This window comes from Pleurodeles waltl, chromosome 2_2 (genome assembly GCF_031143425.1).
Source record: "Pleurodeles waltl isolate 20211129_DDA chromosome 2_2, aPleWal1.hap1.20221129, whole genome shotgun sequence".
Taxonomy (NCBI): domain Eukaryota; kingdom Metazoa; phylum Chordata; class Amphibia; order Caudata; family Salamandridae; genus Pleurodeles; species Pleurodeles waltl.
In genome coordinates, this window is record NC_090439.1 from 583,732,035 (window position 1) to 583,759,038 (window position 27,004).

At 43.0% G+C, this 27,004-nt stretch overlaps 1 protein-coding gene across 1 annotated transcript in view; it reads left to right on the forward strand.

Annotated features, from left to right (window-relative positions):
* ASXL3 (ASXL transcriptional regulator 3) overlaps positions 1–27,004 on the forward strand; it is a 285,614-nt gene that overhangs the window by 201,282 nt on the left and 57,328 nt on the right. Inside the window, exons 8-9 of the mRNA XM_069220097.1 lie at positions 16,051–16,170; positions 23,937–24,100. Of these exons, the coding sequence (XP_069076198.1) occupies positions 16,051–16,170; positions 23,937–24,100 (284 nt within the window). The remainder of the gene's footprint in view (positions 1–16,050; positions 16,171–23,936; positions 24,101–27,004) is intronic.

The following is a 27,004-nucleotide window of genomic DNA, read 5'->3' on the forward strand; positions in this document are numbered from 1 at the left end:
GACTGGTGCTGAAATCAACGCCGGTCCCTCAAGCATTGATGCTGGCACCAGTGCCACTTCTGCTGGAGGAAAACTTGCAACCCGTCGTAGTGTCCAGGTCTGAGCCGGCATTGTTTTGATCGAGGCCACATCCAGATCTTGTTCTGACAGACAGGATTCCACTGCCACTCAGACATTAAAGAAGCTTTTTGACTTGAACTCTGACCAGATCCAGACTAATGGAGAAAAATGTGGTAGGGATGAGGAAGTTTGATTCACCTTATGATGTAAACAGGTACATGGACCTAGAGGATGCCAGTGGGCAGGGCACCTCACGCAATACTGGGTTGGTCTCCTCCCCTCCAAGCCAGGTCCAGCAACAGCGGAAAGCACCTTTTTTGTACCGTGATCAGGAGGGCTGCTAAGGTCTGTGACTTTCACCTTCCCACTATGGAGGTAAAGACAAATGTACTGAGATCCTACAGCCTAGCCAGGCGCCGACTGATCCTCTTATACCCTTCAATGAAGCCCTCACTGACACACTGCTGGGCACTGAGGCTAAACCATTTTTCTGGCCACCCAGTCAGTTGACAGGTCACCTGCAGCAATAGACCTGCACAGGTGATCCAGACTTCTCAACATCTCGACACACCATCTAACCCTTGAAATATCTGGTGGTAGATGCATCTTTTCGAACCATTCTGCCTGACATACTCAAAACGGGTAGCTACATTTGACAGGCATATTTTATCAGCTAACCTTGCCTTGGGGTCGGTTAACACAATCTATCTACTAAGTCGCTATTCCCTCACACTATGGGACATGGTGGGTGAGATCTTACCTGTGGTCCCAGAAATCATACATGCTTCGCCGAAACCACCCTAGAGGATTTGCCAACATTTGTCATCTAGTAGGGCCTGGACTGACTGATTGTCTGAGTAGGGCTAAAGCATGGTGCTTCAACACCACGCCTGGAAGAGGTCCACAGGCTTATCCAGAGACATCAAGATGTCCTTGACGGACATGCCTTTCGACTGCCACCTGTTTAGTCAGAAGGCGGATTTGGCCCTAGAGTGAGAGCCAAGCCACAGCACACTCTGGGCCTTTCAGCTCCAGTCAGGCAATTCCCCCCTGCAGCGTCACTGTGTTCAGGAATATGACAGGGGATTGGCGTACCAACAACGTCAGGTTCCACTACCTGCACAAAAAATGTCATAGCCCTTTGGAGCTTGGGACTGTGGTGTTAACAGACACCAACCTGACCACTAGAGGCAGTTCTCGTTTCAGACTTCAGCACCTCTGCCCACAAACAGCAAGTCTTTTAGTGCACTCATATCGGCGAAAAGCCATCCAGTAGGAGGCAGGGTCAGCCACTTCCTGTAGGCATGACAACACATTACTTCTGACAAATGAGTCGTGCAGATCGTTCCTCCTCAACCCACTACACTTGCAACCTATATCAGACCACTCCTTGAAGGTCAATAGGGCAGTCTTAAGCCATGAAGTGCAGGCCCTTTTGTCCAAAGGAGTCCTAGACAGGCTAACGGCCTTGGATGAAGGGACTAGATGCAGTTCCCCCTTCTTCACTATGCAGAACAAAAGGTGGCAATGCTATCACAAGTCTTCAGTCTCTTAACACCTTCCTGCACTAAGACAAGTCAAAATAGTTACCTTGGCACAGGTTTTCTCTGCCCTGGATCTTGCAGACTGAATGGTGGTGTTAGACCAGCAGGACCACACACTCTATTTGTGGTTTCATGTGGGCTGCAAGCACTTTCAATTCGTCATGCTCCCTTTTGGCTTCACAAGTGTTCCTTTGGTGTTAACAAAGGTTATGGCTGTGGTAGCTGCTATCTTTGGAGGTTCAGGCTACCAGTTTCCCCCTACCTCTACCAACTGACTGTTGAACATTGCTTCCCCTTAGTTAGTCCCAGACCACCTCCAGATGACGGTGAACCTCTTCACGTCATTGTAGTACTCTCTCAACCTTTTGAAGACACACCTTACTCCTTCACAGAGGTTCCCCTTCATCAGAGCCATCCTGAATACAGTGTACTTGTGAGCCTTTCCTCCATACCAACAAGTCCAGGACATTTGGGCTATGATCCAGATGATTAGGCCTCTGTTCTGGATCTCGGTGAGGAAGGCTGTGAGGCCTCTTGACCTACAAGTCTCCTGCCTCCTGCTCCCCAACTGGTGGCACTAGTGAGCTTTGCAGTGGAGTAAGAAGTTTCAGGGAGCTAGCACCAAGGAAAACCTGTTAGATCTCATTCAGGTGTCGGAGGAGACTGCAAAAGATCTGCATTGGTTGATTTTCACCTGCAGTTGGACCAGCGGCAGAACCCTCTCCCTAGCAAACCCAGAGTTGTCAGTGGTGACTGATGTACACTCCCCCTGGTTTGGGGAGGTTTTCTGCACGAGTTAGAGATCAGAGGTCTCTGCTCTCCAGCCGAGACCCCCTTCCACTTCAGGTTGATGGAGTTTTGGGTGATTCACTCGGTGTTCATGGATTTTCTGCCCCTGTCAAGGGACAGCTGGTGCAGGTTCTCACTGCCAAAACCAGCAGAATGTGGTACTGCAACGGGGAAGGTAGGGCAGAGTGGGTTCCTGGGTCTTGTGTGAGGAGGCTCTATGCCTCTGGAAGTGGCAGCGTCCTCAGGGGATTTCCATGGTGTTCCACCTCCTGGTGTGATTTTTAAATGTCAGGGTCAACAAACTCCGATAGTAATGCCTAGCAGAGCATGAATAGCAGTAACACCTGGAAGGGGGTACAGGGCATCTTCCGACAATCGGGAGAGCCCCTGCTGAACCTCTTCTCCACTGCTGAGTAGGCAGTATCAACACTTTCGCAAACTAGAGTTCTCAAGAAGGCTCTCTCTGAGACTTGTTCTGTCTAGAGTGGAGCAGGGGGCTCCTCTATGCCTTCCCGCTGCTACCGCTCCTGTCTTGAGGTCTGAAGATGAGGAATGATAGGGCCCAAGTTATTCTAGTGGCTCTGGATTGGACCAGGAAGAGTATAAGGAGCTTCTGGGCTTGAGCATCCATTCTCTGATCAGGCTGCCATAGAGGGAAGACCTGTCACAGTAGTAGGGCACGGTCCTGCAACAAAGACAGCGTAACTTGCACCTCAGTTAACAGCAAAAGTTAATCCCCTGTTCTCCTTCTCCCGAGGTTGTTGATATCATTTTGGCAATGAAGTACCTTTCAGCGAAATCTTGACTTGGGATAGTACTCGCCATTTGACCCATTGCCAGCAGGCACAACTGTCAGATTTGTTATTGTTTGCTTTGTTTTTAGCCCAACAAGGTCTTTCTCTGACCACAGTTAAGGTTTACCCGTCAGACCTTTCATTCTTACATTAGCTGGATCAATTGTCTTGTTCAAATCACCCTTTGTGATGGGATTCATAAAAGATGTACAGCATATTTTTCCATCTAAGCCCTTTGTGATGCCACAGTGGGACTTAACTCCAGTCCTCATATTTCTAAGGTTTAGTATACTTAAACCATTACACAGTTCGCAGTTTGCTTGCTCACTTTAAAAACAGTCTTCTGGTTGCAATAGTATCCACATGCCGGGTTGCTGAACATGAGGCCCCTTAGGTCTGGTTTCCTAACCACCTTTTTTCTGGACAAACTGGCCATAAGGACTCCTATTGAAGGTGGAAAAACTTGTCATGTTGGACAAAACATCACCCTATCGACTTTGTTTCGTTCTGCCTCATTCCTCGAAAGAGAAAGAGAGACTCCATCGTTTGGATCCCAAGGGAGCACTCAGTTTTCCCTTTGATCCTACCAAAGAACATCAGATGTATGGTCAACTCTTTATGGGGTGCTCTGGGATAGAGAAGGACAAGGCAGTGCAGAAATGGACCATCTCTCAATGGATAGTCTCCGGCATTAAGATCTGCAAAGATTGGATAAGAAGCAGCCTCTAGAAGACCTTCAGCTCACTCCACCAGAGCCAAGTCTGCCACCACTGCCTTGGCATACATAGCGCTTGTCTTGCATATCTGTTATTTAGCTATGTGGGCATCGGTGCACACATTTAAAAGCACTTCTGCCTCAACAGTGAGGTCCGTGGACATGGATATTTTATACACTCAGGCTTACATGACTTTAGTCTGAGCCATTCCGCAAACCCATCACCTAGGAGTTGCTGCTTTGGTATCTATTCACAAAGTGAGGAATATGCTCTTAAAAGTATCCATCATTAGAACAAGTTATTTGCCTGCAGTAACACTCTCTCTGGTGGATACTCTATGTAACCGCAGAGTGTCCACTACTCTCCTACCTTCCCATTGGGTGGTTTTGTCTGTCCCATCTAAAAAGATCACAGTCTAGGAATCTGCACATTGGTTCATCCAATTCACCCATGACCTCCACTCCTGAGAGGGGTGGAAGAGTTCATGAAGGAAACATGTCAGCACGCATGGGTGGCATTTATATGTGGCTCTGCTTGTCATTTCCGGAGTGGAACACTGTCGGTGTAAAAATTGAACAGTGCCACCTAATGGCACACAGAAGCACTGAGTTTAAGTTTTCCAGATCCAGTCTGGCGCCTGGGTAATGACACTTATATCTGCTGTCCCTGTGTGTTGACGTCAGATCCTTTCTTTCTACACCTGTGGATGAGAATCCAGAGCTTGTTCAACTTTCCTGTTGTTTGACAGGATTTTTCATCCAGTTTTTCTCAGGGATACGTCTCCTCCGAAGACTTCAGGATTTAAGAGACTGCCAAAAACAGAAGTCTGTGACAGGCCCATAGCAGGTTTGTCACTGGTGTCTGAGTTTGCCGTTCAACTCCAAGTCTTAGGAGGACTGTGCCAGAGATGATCCACGGCCTCACAGCCAAACCTTTAAGTCACTGAACATCATTGGAAGGTGTGTAAGGGCAGGTCTCAGTCGAAGTCAAGGATGTGAATCTTCTCTCAAGGCCTGTGTAAGGAAATGCCTCCTTGGCATGGTTGCCCCCTGACTTTTTGCCTTTGCTGATGCTATGTTTACAATTGAAAGTGTGCTGAGGCCTGCTAACCAGGCCCCAGCACCAGTGTTCTTTCCCTAACCTGTACTTTTGTATGCACAATTGGCAGACCCTGGCATCCAGATCAGTCCCTTGTAACTGGTACTTCTAGTACCAAGGGCCCTGATGCCAAGGAAGGTCTCTAAGGGCTACAGCATGTCTTATGCCACCCTGGAGACCTCTCACTCAGCACAGACACACTGCTTGCCAGCTTGTATGTGCTAGTGAGAACAAAACGAGTAAGTCGACATGGCACTCCCCTCAGGGTGCCATGCCAGCCTCTCACTGCCTATGCAGTATAGGTAAGACACCCCTCTAGCAGGCCTTACAGCCCTAAGGCAGGGTGCACTATACCATAGGTGAGGGTACCAGTGCATGAGCATGGTACCCCTACAGTGTCTAAACAAAACCTTAGACATTGTAAGTGCAGGGTAGCCATAAGAGTATATGGTCTGGGAGTCTGTCAAACACGAACTCCACAGCACCATAATGGCTACACTGAAAACTGGGAAGTTTGGTATCAAACTTCTCAGCACAATAAATGCACACTGATGCCAGTGTACATTTTATTGCAAAATACACCCCAGAGGGCACCTTAGAGGTGCCCCCTGAAACTTAACCGACTGTCTGTGTAGGCTGACTAGTTCCAGCAGCCTGCCACACTAGAGACATGTTGCTGGCCCCATGGGGAGAGTGCCTTTGTCACTCTGAGGCCAGTAACAAAGCCTGCACTGGGTGGAGATGCTAACACCTCCCCCAGGCAGGAGCTGTAACACCTGGCGGTGAGCCTCAAAGGCTCACCCCTTTGTCACAGCCCAGCAGGGCACTCCAGCTTAGTGGAGTTGCCCGCCCCCTCCGGCCACGGCCCCCACTTTTGGCGGCAAGGCTGGAGGGAACAAAGAAAGCAACAAGGAGGAGTCACTGGCCAGTCAGGACAGCCCCTAAGGTGTCCTGAGCTGAGGTGACTCTAACTTTTAGAAATCCTCCATCTTGCAGATGGAGGATTCCCCCAATAGGGTTAGGATTGTGACCCCCTCCCCTTGGGAGGAGGCACAAAGAGGGTGTACCCACCCTCAGGGCTAGTAGCCATTGGCTACTAACCCCCCAGACCTAAACACGCCCTTAAATTTAGTATTTAAGGGCTACCCTGAACCCTAGAAAATTAGATTCCTGCAAACTACAAGAAGAAGGACTGCCTAGCTGAAAACCCCTGCAGAGGAAGACCAGAAGACGACAACTGCCTTGGCTCCAGAAACTCACCGGCCTGTCTCCTGCCTTCCAAAGAACTCTGCTCCAGCGACGCCTTCCAAGGGACCAGCGACCTCTGAATCCTCTGAGGACTGCCCTGCTTCGAAAAAGACAAGAAACTCCCGAGGACAGCGGACCTGCTCCAAAAAGACTGCAACTTTGTTTCAAGGAGCAGCTTTAAAGACCCTGCAATCTCCCCGCCAGAAGCGTGAGACTTGCAACACTGCACCCGGCGACCCCGACTCGGCTGGTGGAGAACCAACACCTCAGGGAGGACCCCCGGACTACTCTACGACTGTGAGTACCAAAACCTGTCCCCCCTGAGCCCCCACAGCGCCGCCTGCAGAGGGAATCCCGAGGCTTCCCCTGACCGCGACTCTTTGAAACCTAAGTCCCGACGCCTGGAAAAGACTCTGCACCCGCAGCCCCCAGGACCTGAAGGACCGGACTTTCACTGCAGAAGTGACCCCCAGGAGTCCCTCTCCCTTGCCCAAGTGGAGGTTTCCCCGAGGAACCCCCCCCTTGCCTGCCTGCAGCGCTGAAGAGATCCCTTGATCTCTCATTGACTAACATTGCGAACCCGACGCTTGTTCTATCACTGCACCCGGCCGCCCCCGCGCCGCTGAGGGTGAAATTTCTGTGTGGGCTTGTGTCCTCCCCGGTGCCCTACAAAACCCCCCTAGTCTGCCCTCCGAAGACGTGGGTACTTACCTGCAAGCAGACCGGAACCGGGGCACCCCCTTCTCTCCATTCTAGCCTATGCGTTTTGGGCACCACTTTGAACTCTGCACCTGACCGGCCCTGAGCTGCTGGTGTGGTGACTTTGGGGTTGCTCTGAACCCCCAACGGTGGGCTACCTTGGACCAAGAACTGAACCCTGTAAGTGTCTTACTTACCTGGTAAAACTAACCAAAACTTACCTCCCCCAGGAACTGTGAAAATTGCACTGTGTCCACTTTTAAAGTAGCTATTTGTGAATAACTTGAAAAGTATACATGCAATTGAAATGATTCAAAGTTCCTAATGTACTTACCTGCAATACCTTTCAAATAAGATATTACATGTTAAATTTGAACCTGTGGTTCTTAAAATAAACTAAGAAAAGATATTTTTCTATAACAAAACCTATTGGCTGGATTTGTCTCTGAGTGTGTGTACCTCATTTATTGTCTATGTGTATGTACAACAAATGCTTAACACTACTCCTTGGATAAGCCTACTGCTCGACCACACTACCACAAAATAGAGCATTAGTATTATCTATTTTTACCACTATTTTACCTCTAAGGAGAACCCTTGGACTCTGTGCATGCTATTCCTTACTTTGAAATAGCACATACAGAGCCAACTTCCTACAGCCGTTCTTGGAAAATGTCCTCTTCTCACTTAAAATTGTCGGGTAAGTTAAAGAAAAAACACAAGATTTCCAAGCATGACTAGCCATCTTCCCGCCAGTCTCGTTTGAAGAAGTCTCTCGGTCCCGGTCTCCTTCCGTGGAGCTGATCCCTTATTCCTTTCCAACCTGGATTCTCAGGCCAATTATCAATGCTGCAACAGGTGTTGTCCTCCAAGGAGGCCATATTGCACATCTTTGGCACCCTTCTTGCACACCTCTAGGACCAAAGGACCCAAGTAAGCTTCCTTTTGGATTACCGTAGGCAGATTTGTCCTTGATGAGTCTGTACGATGAATCTGTACGTCTTAGCCCTGCTGCAGGGTCTGCTATGGCTCCAGGGCTTATCCCTCACCCAACTTTAAACCTGGCACCCAGATCTTATCTAGTCCTCTGCATGTTGACACTAGCACTGATGCTGCTGACATTGGAGGAAGAACATATTGTCCTTTCGGACTCAAAAGTGAATCTGACTTAAACTCGACCAAAGTCATGCCACCCTCTGCCATAGGTGCAACTAATTCAGCCTCATTCTGATTCATATGAGACACTGCCCTTACTTAGAACATTATATCTTTCCTTTGTTGTATATTTGGAATAACAAGATGAATGAGATGACTGGGAAGATACACCCCAGTACTTTGAGGATAAAAATATTTTCTTAGACCTTCTGGAAGCCAGTAGGTTGGACACCTCTCCAGACACTGGATTGAATTTGGGCCCTGATTTTTCCCTCCTACTTTTTTTCTTCTTGAAGACTTTACAGTTTCCACAGATGTAAAAACCCTTAATCTGTCCCTCCGAGGTCTCACTATCACCTAAGCGAGTTTTCACTAATTTGGTCCAAAGTGGCTTGCTGTGTCAGTATGTTATCCTTGTAAAGTTATTCATTTTCATTACAGTTATCAAATCACTTTGTAGGATTCGCCAGTGCTTCCTCAATGTTCTGGCAACTCTATGGGACTGGCAATTAACGGTTGTGATTAGACTGATTTTTTGTTCTTTCCTCATTCCTATTTGGAGCAAAACCCCTGCACAGGGCTTCAACTCTCATTTCTAGGTTGAGCGTAAGCGTTCGACCTTGTGTATACTTTTAGTATACTTCTTATGGCTTAAAGCGATTTCATTTGTTGGTTGCAGTGTCCTTTGAAAGTTCTTGCTCGCTAGTGGTCAGTTCTGCCTTTTCTGATTCAGAATAGTGACCAACTACTGTATTATTCCACATTGGATTCTTTTTCTGTTGCTGTGATGGACTACTTTGGCATTTCTTTGGTGCTCTCTTTTCACTGTGGGTGTTTAGGCTGGTAGCTGCCTGTGTCTTTTTGCAGCATTCCGTTCCTCCCACCTCCTCCCATGTCGCTGACATTTGTTTTGGCTTTATTCCAGTGCTGTCCTTACCTCTGGCTCCTAAAATAAGCTTAAGTTTACAAAAACACTCACTGAGCTCACTGCTCACGAAAGCCACAATATGCCCTTTCTGGTATATATATAAACCTGGAAGCAATTATATGAAATTTGCTTAGCCTTGCATCTGGATTCTCTCTTCCAGGGCACCACCATGCCAGCCCTCAGGGCATTGCTTATCTCCTTTATTGGGGCATAAATCTTCTCAGTCTGCTCTGCTATTGTTACCTTCATTAGAGCTTTGTTGAAATGTGAGGCAAGAATGCTTGCAAGACTTCATTCTGTTAAAATAAAATACTTTCCCAGCCTTATTTTCCATCGTCTCTCCTCAAGGGCTTGTGATTTCTCATGTCAGTAGCTGCCAGTGGACCACCAAAACATGGCAGGAAAAGATGAAATTATGAGACCGGGTTGACCAATTATGGGGCAAGAAAAGTGCAGTTATTAATTTATATTGCCAATAGCTCTAACTCAAGAATATGCAAGACCTATTGCATTACAAATGCTTGTTACGCTTACTACCTCTTGCATTATTTTGGGGTATCCTCTCTCCTGGAATCCATTGAGCATCATGTCTTGTTCCTCTTTGAAAAATATTTAATTACTGCAATTTTGTCTAAGCATCAACAGTTCTCCTTATGGGATGCTTCATTTAAGGGGTTCTGGATGTTTACTTTGGCATGTAAGAGGCTACTGCCCCTGCTGTCAGCTTTCTATGTGGTTTGAATGTAGGTTCCATAGCTATACCTTTAGTCTTATCTTCACTTCTTTTAAAAGATATACTGCTCTAGCCATACTGATGGTACCTGTAAACACTATATCCACAACATTGGTATTGAGCAGTTTACATTATTTTGCTCTTGTTTATGGACCTTTCCATATAATGAAGAAATCATCTACAAATCTGAAGAATATTATCACATATTCCCTTCATTGCATCAACTCCTATGACTTGGACACCTGTTCCTCCCAATAGCTCATAAAATTGCCATTGCTGAGGGAGAAGCAGGTACCCATCTATGTGCCTCAAAGATATTATTTATAAAGCAAAAATCAGCCATGGTTAATATCATCTCTGATTGGAGAAGACTGCATATAGGTCTTGCTATAAGGAAGTATTTGTATGCATTTATACCAACCACTGTCTGATACTTAAATAGAGAGAGGTTGCATCCAAGATTATCGGAAGATATTCTGCACCCATGTAATTCCCTCTATCTTATAAAAGAAGTTGCTGCTATCTCTGATGTGATTGTAGTGTCGTAAGACAGGGTCTCTGGCAACAGTCTATATACTTGGAAGTATTCTCAAGCACATTAACTCTGGATGAGACCTTGGGGTCTGCCAGGTGGTCTAAAAGCATTTTTAGGGGCGGGAAATGCATCTGCAGGGGTTGGCCACAGAGTTTGGCTGGCTGGGCCAAAGGCAATGCTTAGCCATGGGTTGGGCTCATGGCTTGGCCAGAGGCTGTGCAGAACGGGAGTGTTGTCTGAATAAGATGAAAAACAGACATTCACTAGAAAAACAAAGGTTATGGTGATGTAGATCTTCCCTTTTACTAAATAAAAGAAAATGCGCTGAAGAAAAGCAAAGATGATGCTATTTAACATGTCATGAGTGAAATAATATGAGAGGTCATAAGCAGAATATGGCTGTAAAATATGTTATAGATAGCTCATCTATTCTAGTTAGCCTATTAAACACTTTCTAGTGAATTTCAGTGTCTTTTCTTTTTTAAACGTTTTTATCTTATTTCAACACCTAACTATAACACCACATGATGATGTTAAATGTCTCCGGGCGTAGTCAGTATCTGTTTGTCCCATACTATAGTTCCACCTCAGACATAATTCGATTACTTTATTTCAGTTTTCATAATTTTAGAGTGGAATCCCAACCTTGTGCTCTGCTTCTTAAAGTTTGTTAAATTTCATCTCATTGTGTGTATTGGGCTGAAGCCTTAATATATCCAGTTTTTGAGTTCTTCATCCTCCTTGTCATTATGTATGTCCTACAACTGTGGGTGTTCTCATATTTTAGTATAAAGGTGAGTTAGGTGAAGATGTTTTTTTTTTTTTTTTTGTGAACACAACAATTCTCTTATAATGCAATGGTGAGGGAGTCTTGTTACGATGTGTAATCCTTGTAAATGTATATTGGCACTGTGAGGGGACTTCCAAAGCATATATGGACTGAATTATTGTGTTTTTTTGTTATGGTGGAAAGTGTCCTTCATGCAGGCTACTTGGTGTCATTTATGGGAACCGTGAGTAAAAGTCTGTGTAATTTTATGGAAGGAGGCCCTTCTAGTTCTCAGTGTCTAACAGCCTGTCCTAATAAAACCACGCACCTCGTTTTACCTCATTTATGAGATTTGGTAATGTGTAGTGTGCCTTTATTTTGAAAACACAAAACACATCACCATTTTGGATGAATTCCACCAACCTCTCAAGCATCAAACCAAAGTGGTTCCTGTAGCACGTCCATGACGTTTAAACATCCAGGTTGGTACTAGTTTCTTATAGATAAATGGTTTCATCATTGGGCTTACAAATCACAGATGGTTTCTTTGTGGCGTCTGATGCTTAGGTTGGGTTGGAGTCTAGTTTGTCTTGATTTTGTCAGAATTCAATTAATTTGAGAAATGACATGCATGTTGTCCCATACTGAACATTTGTATCTGGGTGGCCTGGTTTTTATTATGTATGAATAAAAACAATTGAAAAGCAACTAATCAATTCAAGTTCCTCAAGCTGCTCAGTCCTTTTTTGTGTAAATAATAGTATCCTGACTTTGTAAAGACTTGTAGACATATCTCTTCCAATTGCGAATTCATTCTGAAGCGCTCAGGAAAACTTGTTTATTTACAATAATTACAACTTCCCTTTTGAGGTTGCTCATAATGTGTTTCACTCTTAGCATTATTCCTTTGAATGGATTTATTCACATCTATTGCAAACTGATTTTGGCGTTTGTGCATGAGTATCTGACTGTGTGTGATTGAATATTCTTAATACTATTTTACAATGTTTATTATTAGTTCCATTGAAGATATAGAAGATTTTTCACTAGACTTTCCACTATGAAATATACAATTTTATTGGATATATTTTGAGCATTTATGTGAATATTTTTCAACAGATTGTCCTTTGGATATATCATTGTCCAAAGACTGGTGACTACTTTTTATTGAGACCAAATCCATTGCACTCCAGAATTTTTGGGCGTATTGCATGCTGTTAGCTTCACATCAGTTTAGAATTTGGAAATACATTTGACATAAGCTTGGTGCAGTGCATTGGTTGTCTTATCAGGTTTTAACCAACGTGGCTAGTTTAGGTGCTTATTGACCCTATTTCCCATCTGATTTCCTTTTGTGATCTAGGGACTAAGTTTTTCGATCTCTAAGTATTCATGAGGGACCTCGTTGAACTTGGAAGACTATTGGCTTAGAGAACTTTCTGAACTGGGTAATCCCTGATCATATAAATATTTGTGACTATCTAATAAGCATGTTCTTACTGGTTTCTTTCGGTCTTCTTTCTACACATGAATGATGCCTCCTATGAATCTTTCTCACGCTTTCTTGTTTTCATCTGTACACAGTGATGATCTAATAACACCAGGGATGTATTGGATCTTACAACTAGCAGCAACGATTTGGGTGTCATTGTTTTCATATACTGTTACACTTCAGGTGTTTTTTTTTTTTTTTTTTTCTGGTGGTGTAGGGTGGAGCTTTACATCCTTCTTTTTCTCAACAATGTCCACCCCTTTTTTGGGTGCTCTTCACTTGGTGGATAGGAGCACTGTTCTCTAAGTATTGGCATTGAAAGTTCCTTAATCTTATTTCTTTTTTTTTTTTTTTTTTGCTTCATTTATTATATCTATCGGCCTTGAGGAAGCCCCATGAATGGGACAAAATATGTGTCGGCTGATAATTTCTTCGCAAATAACATCATTCTGCATGTATTTTCATGGGCATTCAGCTGTATCCGGACGAAGATATCTAGAATGACAAGATTTCTGTAAACATTTGTTGCTACTTATTTGAATCATATTTAATGAAAAAGTACAAATCTATATGATACATCACATAAAGACCAGGATGGCTTTTCTGATTGGATTATACAGAGCAATTAATGTTGAATTATTTGAAGTTATATGTGATTGGGGGCAATTAGTGTAAATGGGGTTACAATTTATACTGCTTCGCAACACAACTCATTTGACTCTTTGGTGCTAGATGCCGGATCCGGCTAAAACACACTTTGGCAACAGGTGTGGTAGTAGTGTTTGAGCATAACTGCATGTTAATATTACTATTGCTCTAGTGAGTGGGAATGTGCAACACGCACAACCATTGTTGCCCTTTTTTGAGTTTATTAATTTTATGGAAGGATGCCCTTCTATTTCTTAGTGTCAAACAGCCTGTCAGAATAAAAGCACACACCTTGTTTTACCTCATTTGTGAGATTTGGTAAGATGTAGTGTGCCTTTATTGTGAAAACGCAGAATTCATCATCATTCTGGATGAATTCCACCAGCCTCTCAAGGGTCAAAACCAAGTTGTTCCGTTAGTGCCTCCAAGACCTTTAAACATCAATGTTGGTAGTAGATTCTAATAGATAATTGGTTTCATCATTGGGCTTACAAATCACAGATGGTTTCTTTATGACGTCTGATGCTTAGCATGTATTCCAGTTCGTCATGTTTGTATCGGAATTTAGTCGATTCAAGAAATGATATGCATATTGTCAAATACTGAAGATTTGTATCTGGGTGGCCTGGTTTTTATTATGTATGCATATAAACAATCGAAAAGCAACTCAATGATTCAAGTTCTTCAAGCTTCTTGGTATCTTTTGTGTAAATAATAGTATCCTACTTTTTAAAGGCTTGTAGACATGTCTCTTTCAATTGGGACATCATTCTGCATCGCTCATGAAAACTCGTATATATTTATAATTATTCCCACTTCCCTTTTGAGGTTGCCCATGTGTTTTTGTGCTTCAATAATCTTGGGCAAATCACATATGGTTCACAATGAAGAAGCAGCACTTAGAATACAGGGGTTCATTTTTGTGCTGAACTGTGCTTTTTGAATAAACGTAAAACATTATAATCTAAGTTGTGAGCAGTTATTTCAGCTGTTACTTGCCATTGATGTAGGATATCCCTGCCAGGCCACTGACATTATTGACACCGTATCTCTTACCTGCGCTTTAAGTCATTAGCTTGTCTCAGTTTTTCTGTGCAGTCTTTCGTTACTTGCAACTTTCTGAATGGGCTCTTCATGTCTCCTCTTGTGTTAGATTTGTGATAAACCGCTTTCATTCCTTTTGTGCCTGCTCGATGCAGGATACTCTCACAGAAAATGGTGATTTCTCTTGTTCTCGATGCTTGTGTTTAGGGTATTGCAGTGGTCAAGCTTGTCACCGAGAATGATGTGTGAAGAGTTGTGAATTTTCCTTTTCAACCCGATAGTTGCTATGCTTAAAACACTGTTCTTAATAACTTTTCTGAAACTGGTCATCATGGTGAGGGTCAGTTGTGGTGAAGATTGAGCACATATAAACATGAATAATAATGCTGGAGTTCCTTACCTATTTGCACAATGTTAACTGATGATCTTTGTTTAGAGGTACTTCTTGAAAACCTGTGTGTATATAGTCTTCTTCAAAGGTTGCAGTTTGTGAGTTTGCTCTGTCAAGCACCAAGACCCCACCTTTTTGGTGATATGAGCACTTAAGAAATCCCTTCTATAGAGAAAGGAGAAAACCTGCTGCTTTCTGAACCCCAAATGACAAACATTCGTTCTCTTGTTCTGCTGTATTGTAGTGCTTAGCCCAGGGTGAATTCAAATACAGTATACACAAAGGGTGTGGAAGAAATTAGATCAATCTATCAGTAGCCACCACATTGATCGTGATCCTGCCAATATTTTCTTGGGGTTCTTCATTGAAGACTGTTGTGTTGGAACCTATGCAGGGAATTCCTCCTTATGGAATAGGTGGTCTCACACACTTAAGAGTGTCCAGCTTCATCATAGACCACCTATCCCCCACCCTGGTAGGACAATGCCACCAGGGCGGACTCAACCTCACAGTGAGATACATCCAGAGGGAGTTTAGATAACGTTTTCTGGATAATAATCGGATCCAGTTGAATTAAAAATAATGGACAATAATTGTTAATACAACTTTGTTAGTGGTGTCCGTTGGTAAGGTTAAAAAATACTTTGAAGGTATATGTGGGTATAATGACCCGCCCCGACGTAAGACAAACCCTTAGATATACCGCTGATCTATTTTTTAACCTTACCAACGGACACCACTATTAAAGGTGTATTGACACTGGTTGTCCGCTAAGTATTTTTAATTCAACTTGATTCCATTATTATCCAGAAAACGTTATCTAAGAACTCCCTCTGGGTGTATCTCACCGTGAGGTTGAGTCTACCCTGGTAGCATTTTCTTATTAGGGTGAGGATAGGTGGTCTATGATGAAGCATAACACTATTAAGTGTGTGAGACGACCTATTTCATAAGGAGGAATTCCTTGCATATGCTCCAACACAACAGTTTTTAATGAAGAATCCTAAGAAAATATTGACAGAATCACATTCAATGTGGTTGCTACTGATAAAATGTATCTCATTTTCTCCACACCCTTTGTGTATACTGTTTTGACTTTTGGAGGACGTGTGGCGGTTTCATCTCTCATATCTCAGTTTGTGTAACGTGAATTAAAGTACAGACATTATATTTCAGGATTCCTCTTAATGGCACTCCTTAGTGATTGTGATCTTTACCTGTAATGCACTATCCATTTTGAACACCAGGACTTGGACATGAGGCAGGGTAGACAAATGCATACTACACATGTCTCCTATTTGTGCTCTATGCATGTGTCAAGTCCCCTCCACAAGTATGGCAAACAAGTGACCACAACTTTGTGCCTGAACCAACGTATTGTTTTTGGTGGCTTTCCTCTTTTTTTAGGGTCGGAATCGAAGAATGGTGAAGGTGACAGTTCTGATAAGGAAACAAAATCTGGGCAAAAATCCCCCACTGGAAAGCAAACAAGCCAGCACTTAAAGCGGTTAAAGAAATCAGGACTAGGCAAGTAGACTGAATTGTTAAAAATTTTGCATTGTATTTTTTCAATATTTAATACTAAATTCTATGTTATTTCTTTTATTTGTTGACTGTGTATCTAAGTTGCAGCACATCATTAATTATTTACTGATTCAAGCTGGGGTGTAGGAGTATACGTTTTATTTGATCTGTTCCCTTACCTTTTATCTAAGTCATCAATGTCTATTTATCTTATTATTTAACAGTCATTTCATTGAACGTTCACTATTATTTACAGTATGAACAGTACTCTGCTTATTTAGTAGCCTAATCTTGATTTTACATCACCATTACAGTATGTAAAGCGCTGTTGGCTCTGGTTGAGTTCACTTAAGATCTCATCAATCATCCAGAGGTGTCTTTGAACTTCATTATTATTTTATTACTGTGCAAGTTTGGACTTTGAAAACTTGGTTGGTAAATAGGCCATCCACATAATCAATAAAACAGAGAGGGACACTGAGAAAAATATTTTCAGTGGCTTTGTGATCATGCCGAACAGTTTGTTGCAAAAATGTAATTGTGGGTGGCTTTAATCTGTGGACTGTGGAGTAAGAAAATAATTTACAAAGTGTAGTGATGATAATTATCAGCCCTTTATGGATTACAAATTTAAAGAAATTAAATATTACATCGTTACAAGCAGCCAAAATCTCTATGTAAACTTTTGGTGTAAAACAAGCAGGAATTGGCACGGCACACTGATTCCCGAAAGTTATTCCACCACCAATGTGCAATCTCATTAGTTCCCTGAGGCTATAATTACCAGGATCCTGCTGATAATAACCTCTGGGTGGGGAAATCAGATTGATTATTCTGGGCAACTCCTAATAAGTCCATTATGTCTCTTGTCCTCTTTTCTGATTTTTAGCACTTTGTGTTATAAAGTTTTTTTCTGGAAAACATTTCCTGAGCTAGGTGTAGAATCTCTAACCATTCTTTTCAAAGAGCAAAAACATATCTACGTCTGGGTGATAGAGGTTTAGACAGAACTGTGTTGATTCCTTAAAACCCTCTGTATTGTAATTGCAGTCCACTACCCCCAGCCAAAGTGCAATTCAGGATGGTAAGGGTTGAGTACAGTTGCTCTGTTTGTTTTTTGGAATGATTATTTTCATCAAAAAGCTTATTACTGTCCATTTTTGCACTTTGTAAGTTTGATTGGTACACGGGGTACTACCTTATGCTTGGTTGTCATAATCAAAACCCTTGCAACAGAGAGACAGGCCCTTAAAAACATTTTCTGTGAATTTTTGATGGTTTGGAATAGAGTTATAAAAATGTAATTGTGAGGAGCTTTAATCTGTGAGCAGGAATGGTAGAAAATGCACAAACTCAATTGCGATTTAGCTATTTTGCATCATTTGGGTATACTTTACAAGTCCATCAGGCAAGCCTATTCAGGAGTTAATATATTGTACTAGGTGCTCTCTTGTTAGAAAGTATATCCAAATTAGTCTAAGTTGAACCTCTCATTCATTAATATCAAGAATGATTTTCCTACTGCGTAGTTTGTACCTCAGTATTGGGGCAAAAGTTGGAATTTAGGAACTTGCTATATGTGATGCAATCCAAGAGATGGTTCGTGGTGGAGCTTTAATTACGTCATAAAATGGGTATAAAAACCACAACTAATAGTAGACTCCACTAAACCTGGGAAACAGAAAGAAATCAGGCACACTTTTACACCTGTATTCTGTGCTTTAAAACAGATATGAGGCACCTAGCAAAATAGTTGCAAAAATCCCATCGTTTTTGGGGCAGAATAGTCATGCTGAAAAGCCTTTACAGTCGTTTACAAAAGCATGAGTGTGGACAAGGCATTTGAGCTCTAAAAATGCTGCAAGACTATAAAGAGAGTTTTACATCACCACTGACTATCTTGGTGTATTTCTCACTGCAGTCAGAATTGTGCGGGAGAACTGCAAAAGAGTAGAAGTAGTTTAAATCTGGAAAGGGAAGAAGCAGGGGAAAATCTAGAAATGTATCACCTCTGCAAATTTTACTAGCGATAGGGTAATTATAATAAAGTCACATGAAAGAAAGATGGAAGGTATTTCTTCAGGCTGTGAGATTCCGCATCAGCAGGGTTTACCTAGGAATAAGTTATGCAGCACAAATCAGTTAGTGTTTTTTCAACTGTATAATAGAGGTCTTCCAACATGGAAGTGTGATAGATTTGTTCAACTGGGACACCAGTAAGGGCTTTGACATGCAAAAGGCCCCTGGACATGCTTAGTGTCACCAGAATGGCACATGCTGAAGTTACGGCTTGCCTGGAGGTGATTTACTAGAAAAGTTGTGGTACAAATGTTCATGTTAATTTTATTTTATTTATTGTTCTGATAAAAAGAAATCTATACAATATTTGCCCTAAGATCAATTATCCGTACATCTGCCAAAGTGAAACCAACTCATTAGAGTATATGTTTGTTATGCCATGATAAATAAATTGAGGTAGTAGTAAGAAGTACCATTTATGTAAATCTGAGAATTTACACACTCAATATGGTGTCTCAATTCAACAGGTCTTAGTATCCCTAAGGATTTATACAAATCTCAAATATAATTATTAAAGTGCAAGATAATAAATCGTTATCAAGAATTGCATTCCTTGGTTTCACACTGCTGTCAGAAAATGTCCCACTGAAGAAGTCGTCAGATGATTAGGTAATGTCAACAAAAGTCCATCTTTAAAAATGTCCAGATTCAGGGAGGTATACTTTTTGGTCCAAACAGATATCCCCAATTGTATCCTCTATAGAATCCATTTCTAATCCTTCATGGATAGAAAAAGATAGGGCAGAAAAATGTGCCAATAGTAAGTGTTTCAGGACTCCTTACTTCTATCTGAATACAGTTTGCATTAATGTGCCCCAACATCTGTGCTCTACAGACTGAAAAATGAACTATGTTTGCATTGATTTGCATCAGTGGTTTGTGGCTTGCTCTCACAGTAAAACCAAAACCTCATGTAGTTCTCATTAGCCTTTGTTGCCTGTCAATCATAAGAAATGGACAACTGCAGTACTGAGGTAAACGTTGCTCTGAGATATGAAAAGTTTTAACCTTTTAAACTGACAGATCCTGACGTGAATCTAATCTAATCTTGGGGCATGCTTAATATTTCTTGTTATGACCTTTACAATTAGCCTAACTGGATCCTCAGAAGTGTAGTCTTCACGTAGGACTCCTGTCTACTGTCTGGATACTTTTTAGGTCGAAACTTACAAAACAGCACAGGTGACTGGTTTACCAACAACATCCTGGAAACATTCAGAAAGCTTCTGGGGAATGCATGCTGCCCATTGTTTACCATTGACTTTGTGGTTTGTAACTCACATTTGCTTGCTTTCTATTTGCTGGCTTAATTTGTTTTAGGCTGTCCAGCCTGACTTTGTCCCTTACCTTGCTAAAACCCTATTTACTGTATTCTTCCAACAGTACTAGATTTCTGTAAACAAACCTTTAATTCTTACTGTTTTCTTGTCAGTTTTGCTGTGCATTCATAAACAATGTCAGGCTCTGTCCTCCAGGGAGCTCGGTGTTTACTTTTCTTTCTCTGACTTCAAAGTGAGCGGATTAATGTGGCACTCATGCTGGCTCTGGGGGAGTGCTTGCGGAAGGCTGTACAGTGTTACTTTTTTCCTAGCACACAACAAAATTTAAATGTCCGTAAATGACCTGTGAAGATATTTCAGAATATATCAGAATTAGAAAAACACAAATGAAACACATTTCTTGTAATTCTGAAGTGTGGTGGAAAATAATATTTGAATACGACTAAAACAAATCAATACACTAGGTGATAATATATTCACACAGTGTCATTTGTGCGCTGTATGCTTTTATCAGTAAAACTGTATGTCTGTGCCAATGTAATGGAAATTTCAATTGAAGGCGTGCTGTTTGCAATGGCAGTGCGCTGCCACATCATGGATACTTCACTTAACCCCACTCTACTCTGCACCACTCCACTCTACACCATTCAACTTCATACCAATCCACATTGCGTCACTGCACTCTACTCTGCTCCACCCCACTCCTCTCTACTTTTGCCCTCTCTACACTGTCAATGCACTCTACTCCACAACACTCTCCTGTGCACCACTGCACTCCTTACCAATGCACGCTACATTACTCCACTCTGCGCCAATCCACCCTGTCGCGCCACTCTGCAAAACTGCAGTCTGTCACCTCACTCTATGCCAGTGCACTCTACTCTGCACTACTCACTCTACGCCAGTGCATTCTATGCCAATCAACTCTCAGTCTCTAATAAACTCTTCACTCAATGGCACTCTATTCTGTGCCACTGTACACTACGGTGCATCACTCCATCATGCTATTAAATAATTTTCGCAACTGCACTCAGCTCCATTGAGCTCCACTCTGCTTTGCTCCTCTCCAGTTGGCATCACTGCATTCTATGCCAAAGCACTCTACACCATTTAACTTAAAACAGTGGACTCTATACCAGTCTAGTCTGCACCACTGCACTCTATGCCACTCTGATCTACTTTGCAGCACTTTACGCTACTGCACTCAACTCCATTGTACTCTACGTCACTGCACTCTGCCACTCTGTTCTCTGTACCATTACTCTCTACACCACTCTACCCTCCACCACTCTAAGCTACTGAACTCACCACCATTGCACTCAGAGCAACTCTACTCTGCAGCACTGCACTCTACTCCAATGCACTTTACTTCAATGCACTCTTCACTCAACCCCAATTTTACTCAAAACCAATGCAATCTAGGTCAATCTACTCTGTGCCTTTGCACTCTATGCCATTATTACTCTACAACACTTTACGCCACTGCACTCCACTCCATTGTATTCTACATCCCTGCACTCTACGCCAACCTGCTCTGCACCACTGTACTCTATGCCACTGTTCTCTGTGCTACTCTACACCACTGCACTCCACACCAATGCACTATACACCACTCTACTGCACATTACTGCACTCTACATCAGTCTACTCTGCAGTACTGCACTCTCTGCCACTGACCTTTACATCAGTGTACTCTACACTGCACCACTATGCCACTCCACTCTGCACCATACCTTTGCCCTCTACGCCACTCTACTCTAAACTACTGCACTTTATTCCAGTGCACTAAACACCACTTTACTGAACATTAGTGCACTCTGTCAACTATTCTGCACTCTGTGCCATTATACTCTACTCCGTGACATTTAACAACACTGCACGCTAAGCCACTCTGTTCTGCTCTGCGCCACTGCTCTCTATGCAACTGCACGCTACGCCACTATACACCATCGCACTTCACTCTGCTCCTCTCTATTCTACTCTGCATCACTCTTCTCTACATTGCTGCACTCTAATCTGCATTGCTCAACTCTATGCCACTCTGCTGCACACTGCGTCAATGAACTCAATGCTACGACAGTCTGCATTACTCCATGCCACTCTAATCTTTTCTGAAACACTGCACTTCATGCCACTGCACTGTACACCACTCTTACTATACACCACTGCACACTACTGCTTCACTCTACTCTGCCACAATCTATTCTATGCCACTGCACGCTATGCCACTCTACTCTGCGTCAGACTACTTCCCCGCCAAAGTCTTGGAGGAGGCCATCAAACTCCAACACACCAAACATCTGGAGAGGAACAACCTGCCAGACCACCCCCCCCCCCCATCCCCCCGAATCAGGCTTCAGAGCCAGTCACAGCATCAAGACCACTCTGATCGCTGCAACAGATGACATTTGTGCCATGCTCGACAGAGAAGAAACAGCCTCCCTGATGCTGCTCGACCTCTCTGTCGCCTTTAACCCTGTCACCCGCCACACACTGATCAACTGACTGACAATGCACTCAGATGAATGGCATAGTTCCTCACGGGACACACCCAGAATGTCTGCCTCACCCCTTCACCTCACAGGTCAAGCACACCATCTGCGAGGTCCCCCAGGGATCCTCACTAAGCCCAGCACTCTTCAGTGTCTACATGACACCACTCGCAGACATTGTGAAATAACACAACACCATGTCCTACAGTGATGACACGCATCGCGTCCTCTTGCTCTCTACCAACCCTACCAAGACAAAGACCAATTTCCACAACTGTATGGCGAGCATATCCGCCTGGATGAAGGACGACTGCCTGAAGCTCAGCGCGCACAAAACGGAGATTCTGCTCCTTGGCACACAAACTACCCTCTGGAATGACTCCTGGTGGCCAGCAGAGCTTGGACCCACCCCAACACTGAAAGATCACGCATGCAACCTCAGCATCATTCCCGACAGCAAACTCTCCATGAAACACCAGGTCAACAGCGTTTCCTCAGCCTGCTTCCGCACGCTCCACATGCTTCGCAAAGATCTTTAAGTAGCTCTCTTTCGGCACAAGAAAGAGTGACGCAGGCCCTCATCACTAGCTGACAGGACTACTTTAACGCACTCTAAGCAGGCACCACCACCAAAGTCATGCAAAGACTCCATGTGATCCAGAACGTAGCTGCCAGACTCATCCTCATCCTGCCCAAGAGAAGCTGCATCACCCAGCACCTGAAGGACCTCCATTGGCTCCTGATCCAGAAAAGATGCCACTTCAGCTCCTGACCCATGCCTTCAAAGCCCTCCATAACTAAGGACCCACCTACCTGAACCACCACCTTCAATTCCACCAACCGACTATGAACCTCCACTTGGCACACATAACCCTTGCAAAGATACCACACATTTGCCTCTGTCGTGCCGGAGGACACTCCTCCCACCTCGCCGCCAAAGCCTAGAACTCCCTCCTCTTCCAGCTCTGCACTTGACCCTCGCTGACCTACTTCAGAAAGGGACTGAAATCGTGGCTCTTTGATTAAACACCTACAGCAAGCACCTGAATACCGACTCTAGTGACAAGCCGATTGATTGATTGACTGCACTCTACACCAATGCACTCTACACCACGTCACTCAAAAATAATACATTCTACTCCAAGCGTCTCTACACCACTGTATTTTATGCTACCTCATTCTAGGCCGCTCTGTAACACTTCACTCTGTGATACTCCACTGTAACGCTCTATTCCATTAAACTCTATTCCACTGTGGCACTCTACTACACCCTATGCCACTCTACTCCACAGCACTACTCCACTCTATAACGCTCTAGCAGGAATGAATGCTGAAAGAAACATTGAGGGAAAGGAAAACCCTTTCCTTTCCCCCGATGCCTCTTTTTCAGCAATACCCCAGCCCCTCCGAAAGCGATTGTGCGCTGACGTCATTGGAGGGGGAAGGGGGAGGTCGGGGCAGAAGGGGAAGCGATTCCCCTTCCAACCTTGACCTGGTGTTGGGGGTGGCCCTCGGGAGCGCTAGCGCTTCCCCTGAGGGCCGGTACCCGGCCTGAGAGGCGCAGCCCCGGACGTAACCATTACATCCGTGGCTTACAAGGGGTTGATAAACTTTGTAATGTTACTTTTATGTGTATTTATTTTAAAATAAAAAAAATAATAATAGTTTTACAAGCATGCCCACATTGCTGTTTCCGAGCTTATACTGGTTCAGCATGAAATAAGCCTGTTGCTAGTAGTGTGACGCTATGCTGTTTGAGTTGCAGGACCTAATATGCCAGAAGTGACAACAAAATAAAATGATCTGTTGCAAGTCCTTTGTTATAAATGTACAGCTGATCCGTTCATCCTAAAGAAATCATTTGTATAATCCTTAATGAGGGGCATTGATTAAGCTTTTATTTTTCTATTTTTTTTAGGGCATTTGAAATGGACAAAGGCGGAGGATATTGACATTGAAACACCGGGATCCATTTTGGTGAACACTAACCTGAGGGCTTTAATAAACAAGCATACCTTTGCTTCTTTACCACAACATTTCCAGCAATACCTTTTGCTTTTGCTCCCAGAAGTAGATAGGCAGGTGGGTGAATATATGAGGTTTTTTGTAATAGAAATGTTTTTCATTTTAGGTATACAAGTAGTCAACCGGACCAGCCTTTTAAAACAAAATAAGATAGGCACGTTTGTCAATGAAACTGAGAAAGAGGACTATTTATTACATAAACCAATGAAAATGATTCAACGAACACGGAAGAGATTTTCAAATATTAATTTGTTGAAATATAATCATCCATGTGCAGGCCTAGTACATAGTTTCTTTTTTCAAATAAATCTTATTCACAACCATATAAATAACAAAGTATAAACCCCTTGTAGAATTAATTAAACATTGCACCTTTCATCGGCCTGTTATTAAAAACCGCTCTTGGGATTTTAGAGGGAATTCACTGTAAAGATGTATAGTTGCCCAAGGCTGTTTCTGTCTGAGTGGGATGTGGCCTAAAAAAACGCAGCCTGTTCAGCATGGGCTTTCAATTTTATATAACAAGTAACAAAAAGCATGACGTTCGGGAAGGCCTTTGAAATGACGTCTGTAATTGATTTCCCCCCTCCAATTCTGCAGGTATGTGGTTAGTTTTGTCAGTGCACCCCCTTAATTTGGCAGCAGAAGAACAATCCTATTCTGCTTGCAAGGCTGAACTTTAGTATTTGAGAAATGCATGATCCAGAGTACAATTAGTAATTTTTGCAAACTAGCGTGCTATGGTCCCAAGTTTGATTACTGCTTGGGAAACTCAGCCATCTAACCTTTTGTTGCTAGTCAGCGAGTGATATTAAACTGGGTAACAGTTAAAAACTGTTATTTGTAGTCTTTAGTCATGGCTAATCTGGTATTGTGCACTGTATAAAACAAGCTTTGAATGTGTTATTTCAGTTTATAATCCTAAGGCCTCTCTTCCATTAGCCTTGCTCATTGATGAAGGTCGACCTCCCATTCCATCTATAAAATGTTATACTGCTGGATTCAATTTACTGAATCGGTGTATGCTACGTTTATACAATTGCAGTAAATTACACGTGATAATGGCAGTGACTGCTTTTTCAGTTGTGACCAGCAACCCAGTGTCTTTGTGATACGTTAGTGACCTTTTACAAAGTAGATACCATCAGACCTCTTTGTCTTTATAAAGGAGGTCTCAGAAAAGAGGCATGGACAGTTCACTGAATTTGCAGACCTCATTTGTCCTCTTATACTGCTCCACTGAATGAAGTAGTAATAATTGAATTACAACCCTTTTTAGATTAGTACACTCAGCAGAAGGGTGATAAGAGTTGTAATCCTTTTTATGTTTGTCAGAAAGTTAAAATATACTTATCTAGTCACAGAAAATATGGCAGACATTAAATAAGTTTATGGAAAACATTACTATTCATCACCCCTGGTTTTGTCACAGTCATGAGAATTATAACATACTCATTTTGCCTAACCAGCCTTATCCTTAGTTAACACCCACTGTTTCTCCTTTCTCCTGTTTCCTTTCCTTCTGTCTATTCTGTACATATACTGTGATACACGAGATAATTTTGAATACGTTCTAAATCTAAACTATATTTGGAACTATTTATAAAACAACTTTGGGGCACTCTTTCTACCCAACAGTTGTATCTATTGATTATCTTTCCACTTTTTAGGTCGAGCATAGCAGCACACAGGTGCAACTTTCCCGACCTGTTGTTATCTATCTGTGGACTTTAACCATGCCCACCTCATGCCCATCACTTTCATTTGTTTGTGGGCTTGCCTTTAAAAAAATCTGTTGATGTGATTGGTAAGTGCTTTATGTTTGTCCCGCATTGGGGCGGCCTTTTAGGCTGACCCTGTCACATGGCTGATTGCACGAATGGCGATATGCTTTAGTGTAGGTGAACTATTTTTTGTATTCTGTCTCCTGCCTTTGCATCCCACTCCATGGCAGGCATGGCACTTTGAAGTTGCGAACAGCGCGAACTCGATTGGGGGTATTGGAGCGCAAGAAAGGTAGTGACAAGGACACGTAGTAATTGATTGAACATCGCGCAGCAATCTCAAAAATACACAAATGCTGTTTTCACATAAAGGTTGAGCTTAAGCCAACACACCCACCTGGCGTGGATTGAACTAATACATTCAGTACTTTTAAAACTTAAATATCCCCGTTGCAGTTGTCTGCGTTGCCGGTGCTAGGGGTCAAGCAGAGCGAGTAGGTGATGGTTAACTAGGGCTTGTCAAACGTTGAGGAGAGAACACCAAAACCCCTGTTCTTGGTTGTACCTATGCGCATATTCCTTTTGCTGAGCACGTGCGGTTTTCTTTAGCAGAAGTCATTAACAACGTCACAGTGAGCACACAGGCAGTCGGTCCCAGGCAGAATTTTGCCGGACCTGTGATGTCAGCAGCTCTTCACTGAGGGAGCCGAGCCAACAGTTAGACTGGGTGTGACATGCACCTTAGTGGGTTACACTTTAATTTGCAAAAATGGTATGCACTGCAGACATGCCCAGACTGTCATGGATTTTTACTGCCTTGCACTCACAATCGGTTCATCAGCAAATGAGAGTTGCAGCCGTACAGCATGGTTCTCCAGTGCCGTTTGAGGACCACCAGGATATAAGTGGAGCACACAAAGCCGAGTACTTTGGTTCCGGATTGGCTCTGTCCTGTTAGCGCACAACAATCTAGGACTGCATCCAGCCGACTGCAGTTGCCTCTTCCAGTGTGAATTTTTATGCTGACTTGGTGCCTTTACAAATCATCCGTGAAACATTGTTAGCAGCAGTGAGATAGTTGAATAGGACAATAAAGATAAAATTATTTGATTTTAGATTGCCCAGCGTTTCCTTTAATACCACACGAGGTACACCAATTGAAGAGACGTGGTGTTTTAATGGCAAACTGCAGTTTTGATAATTAAGCTTTAACTTCGATTGTTAGTCCTGTGAATAT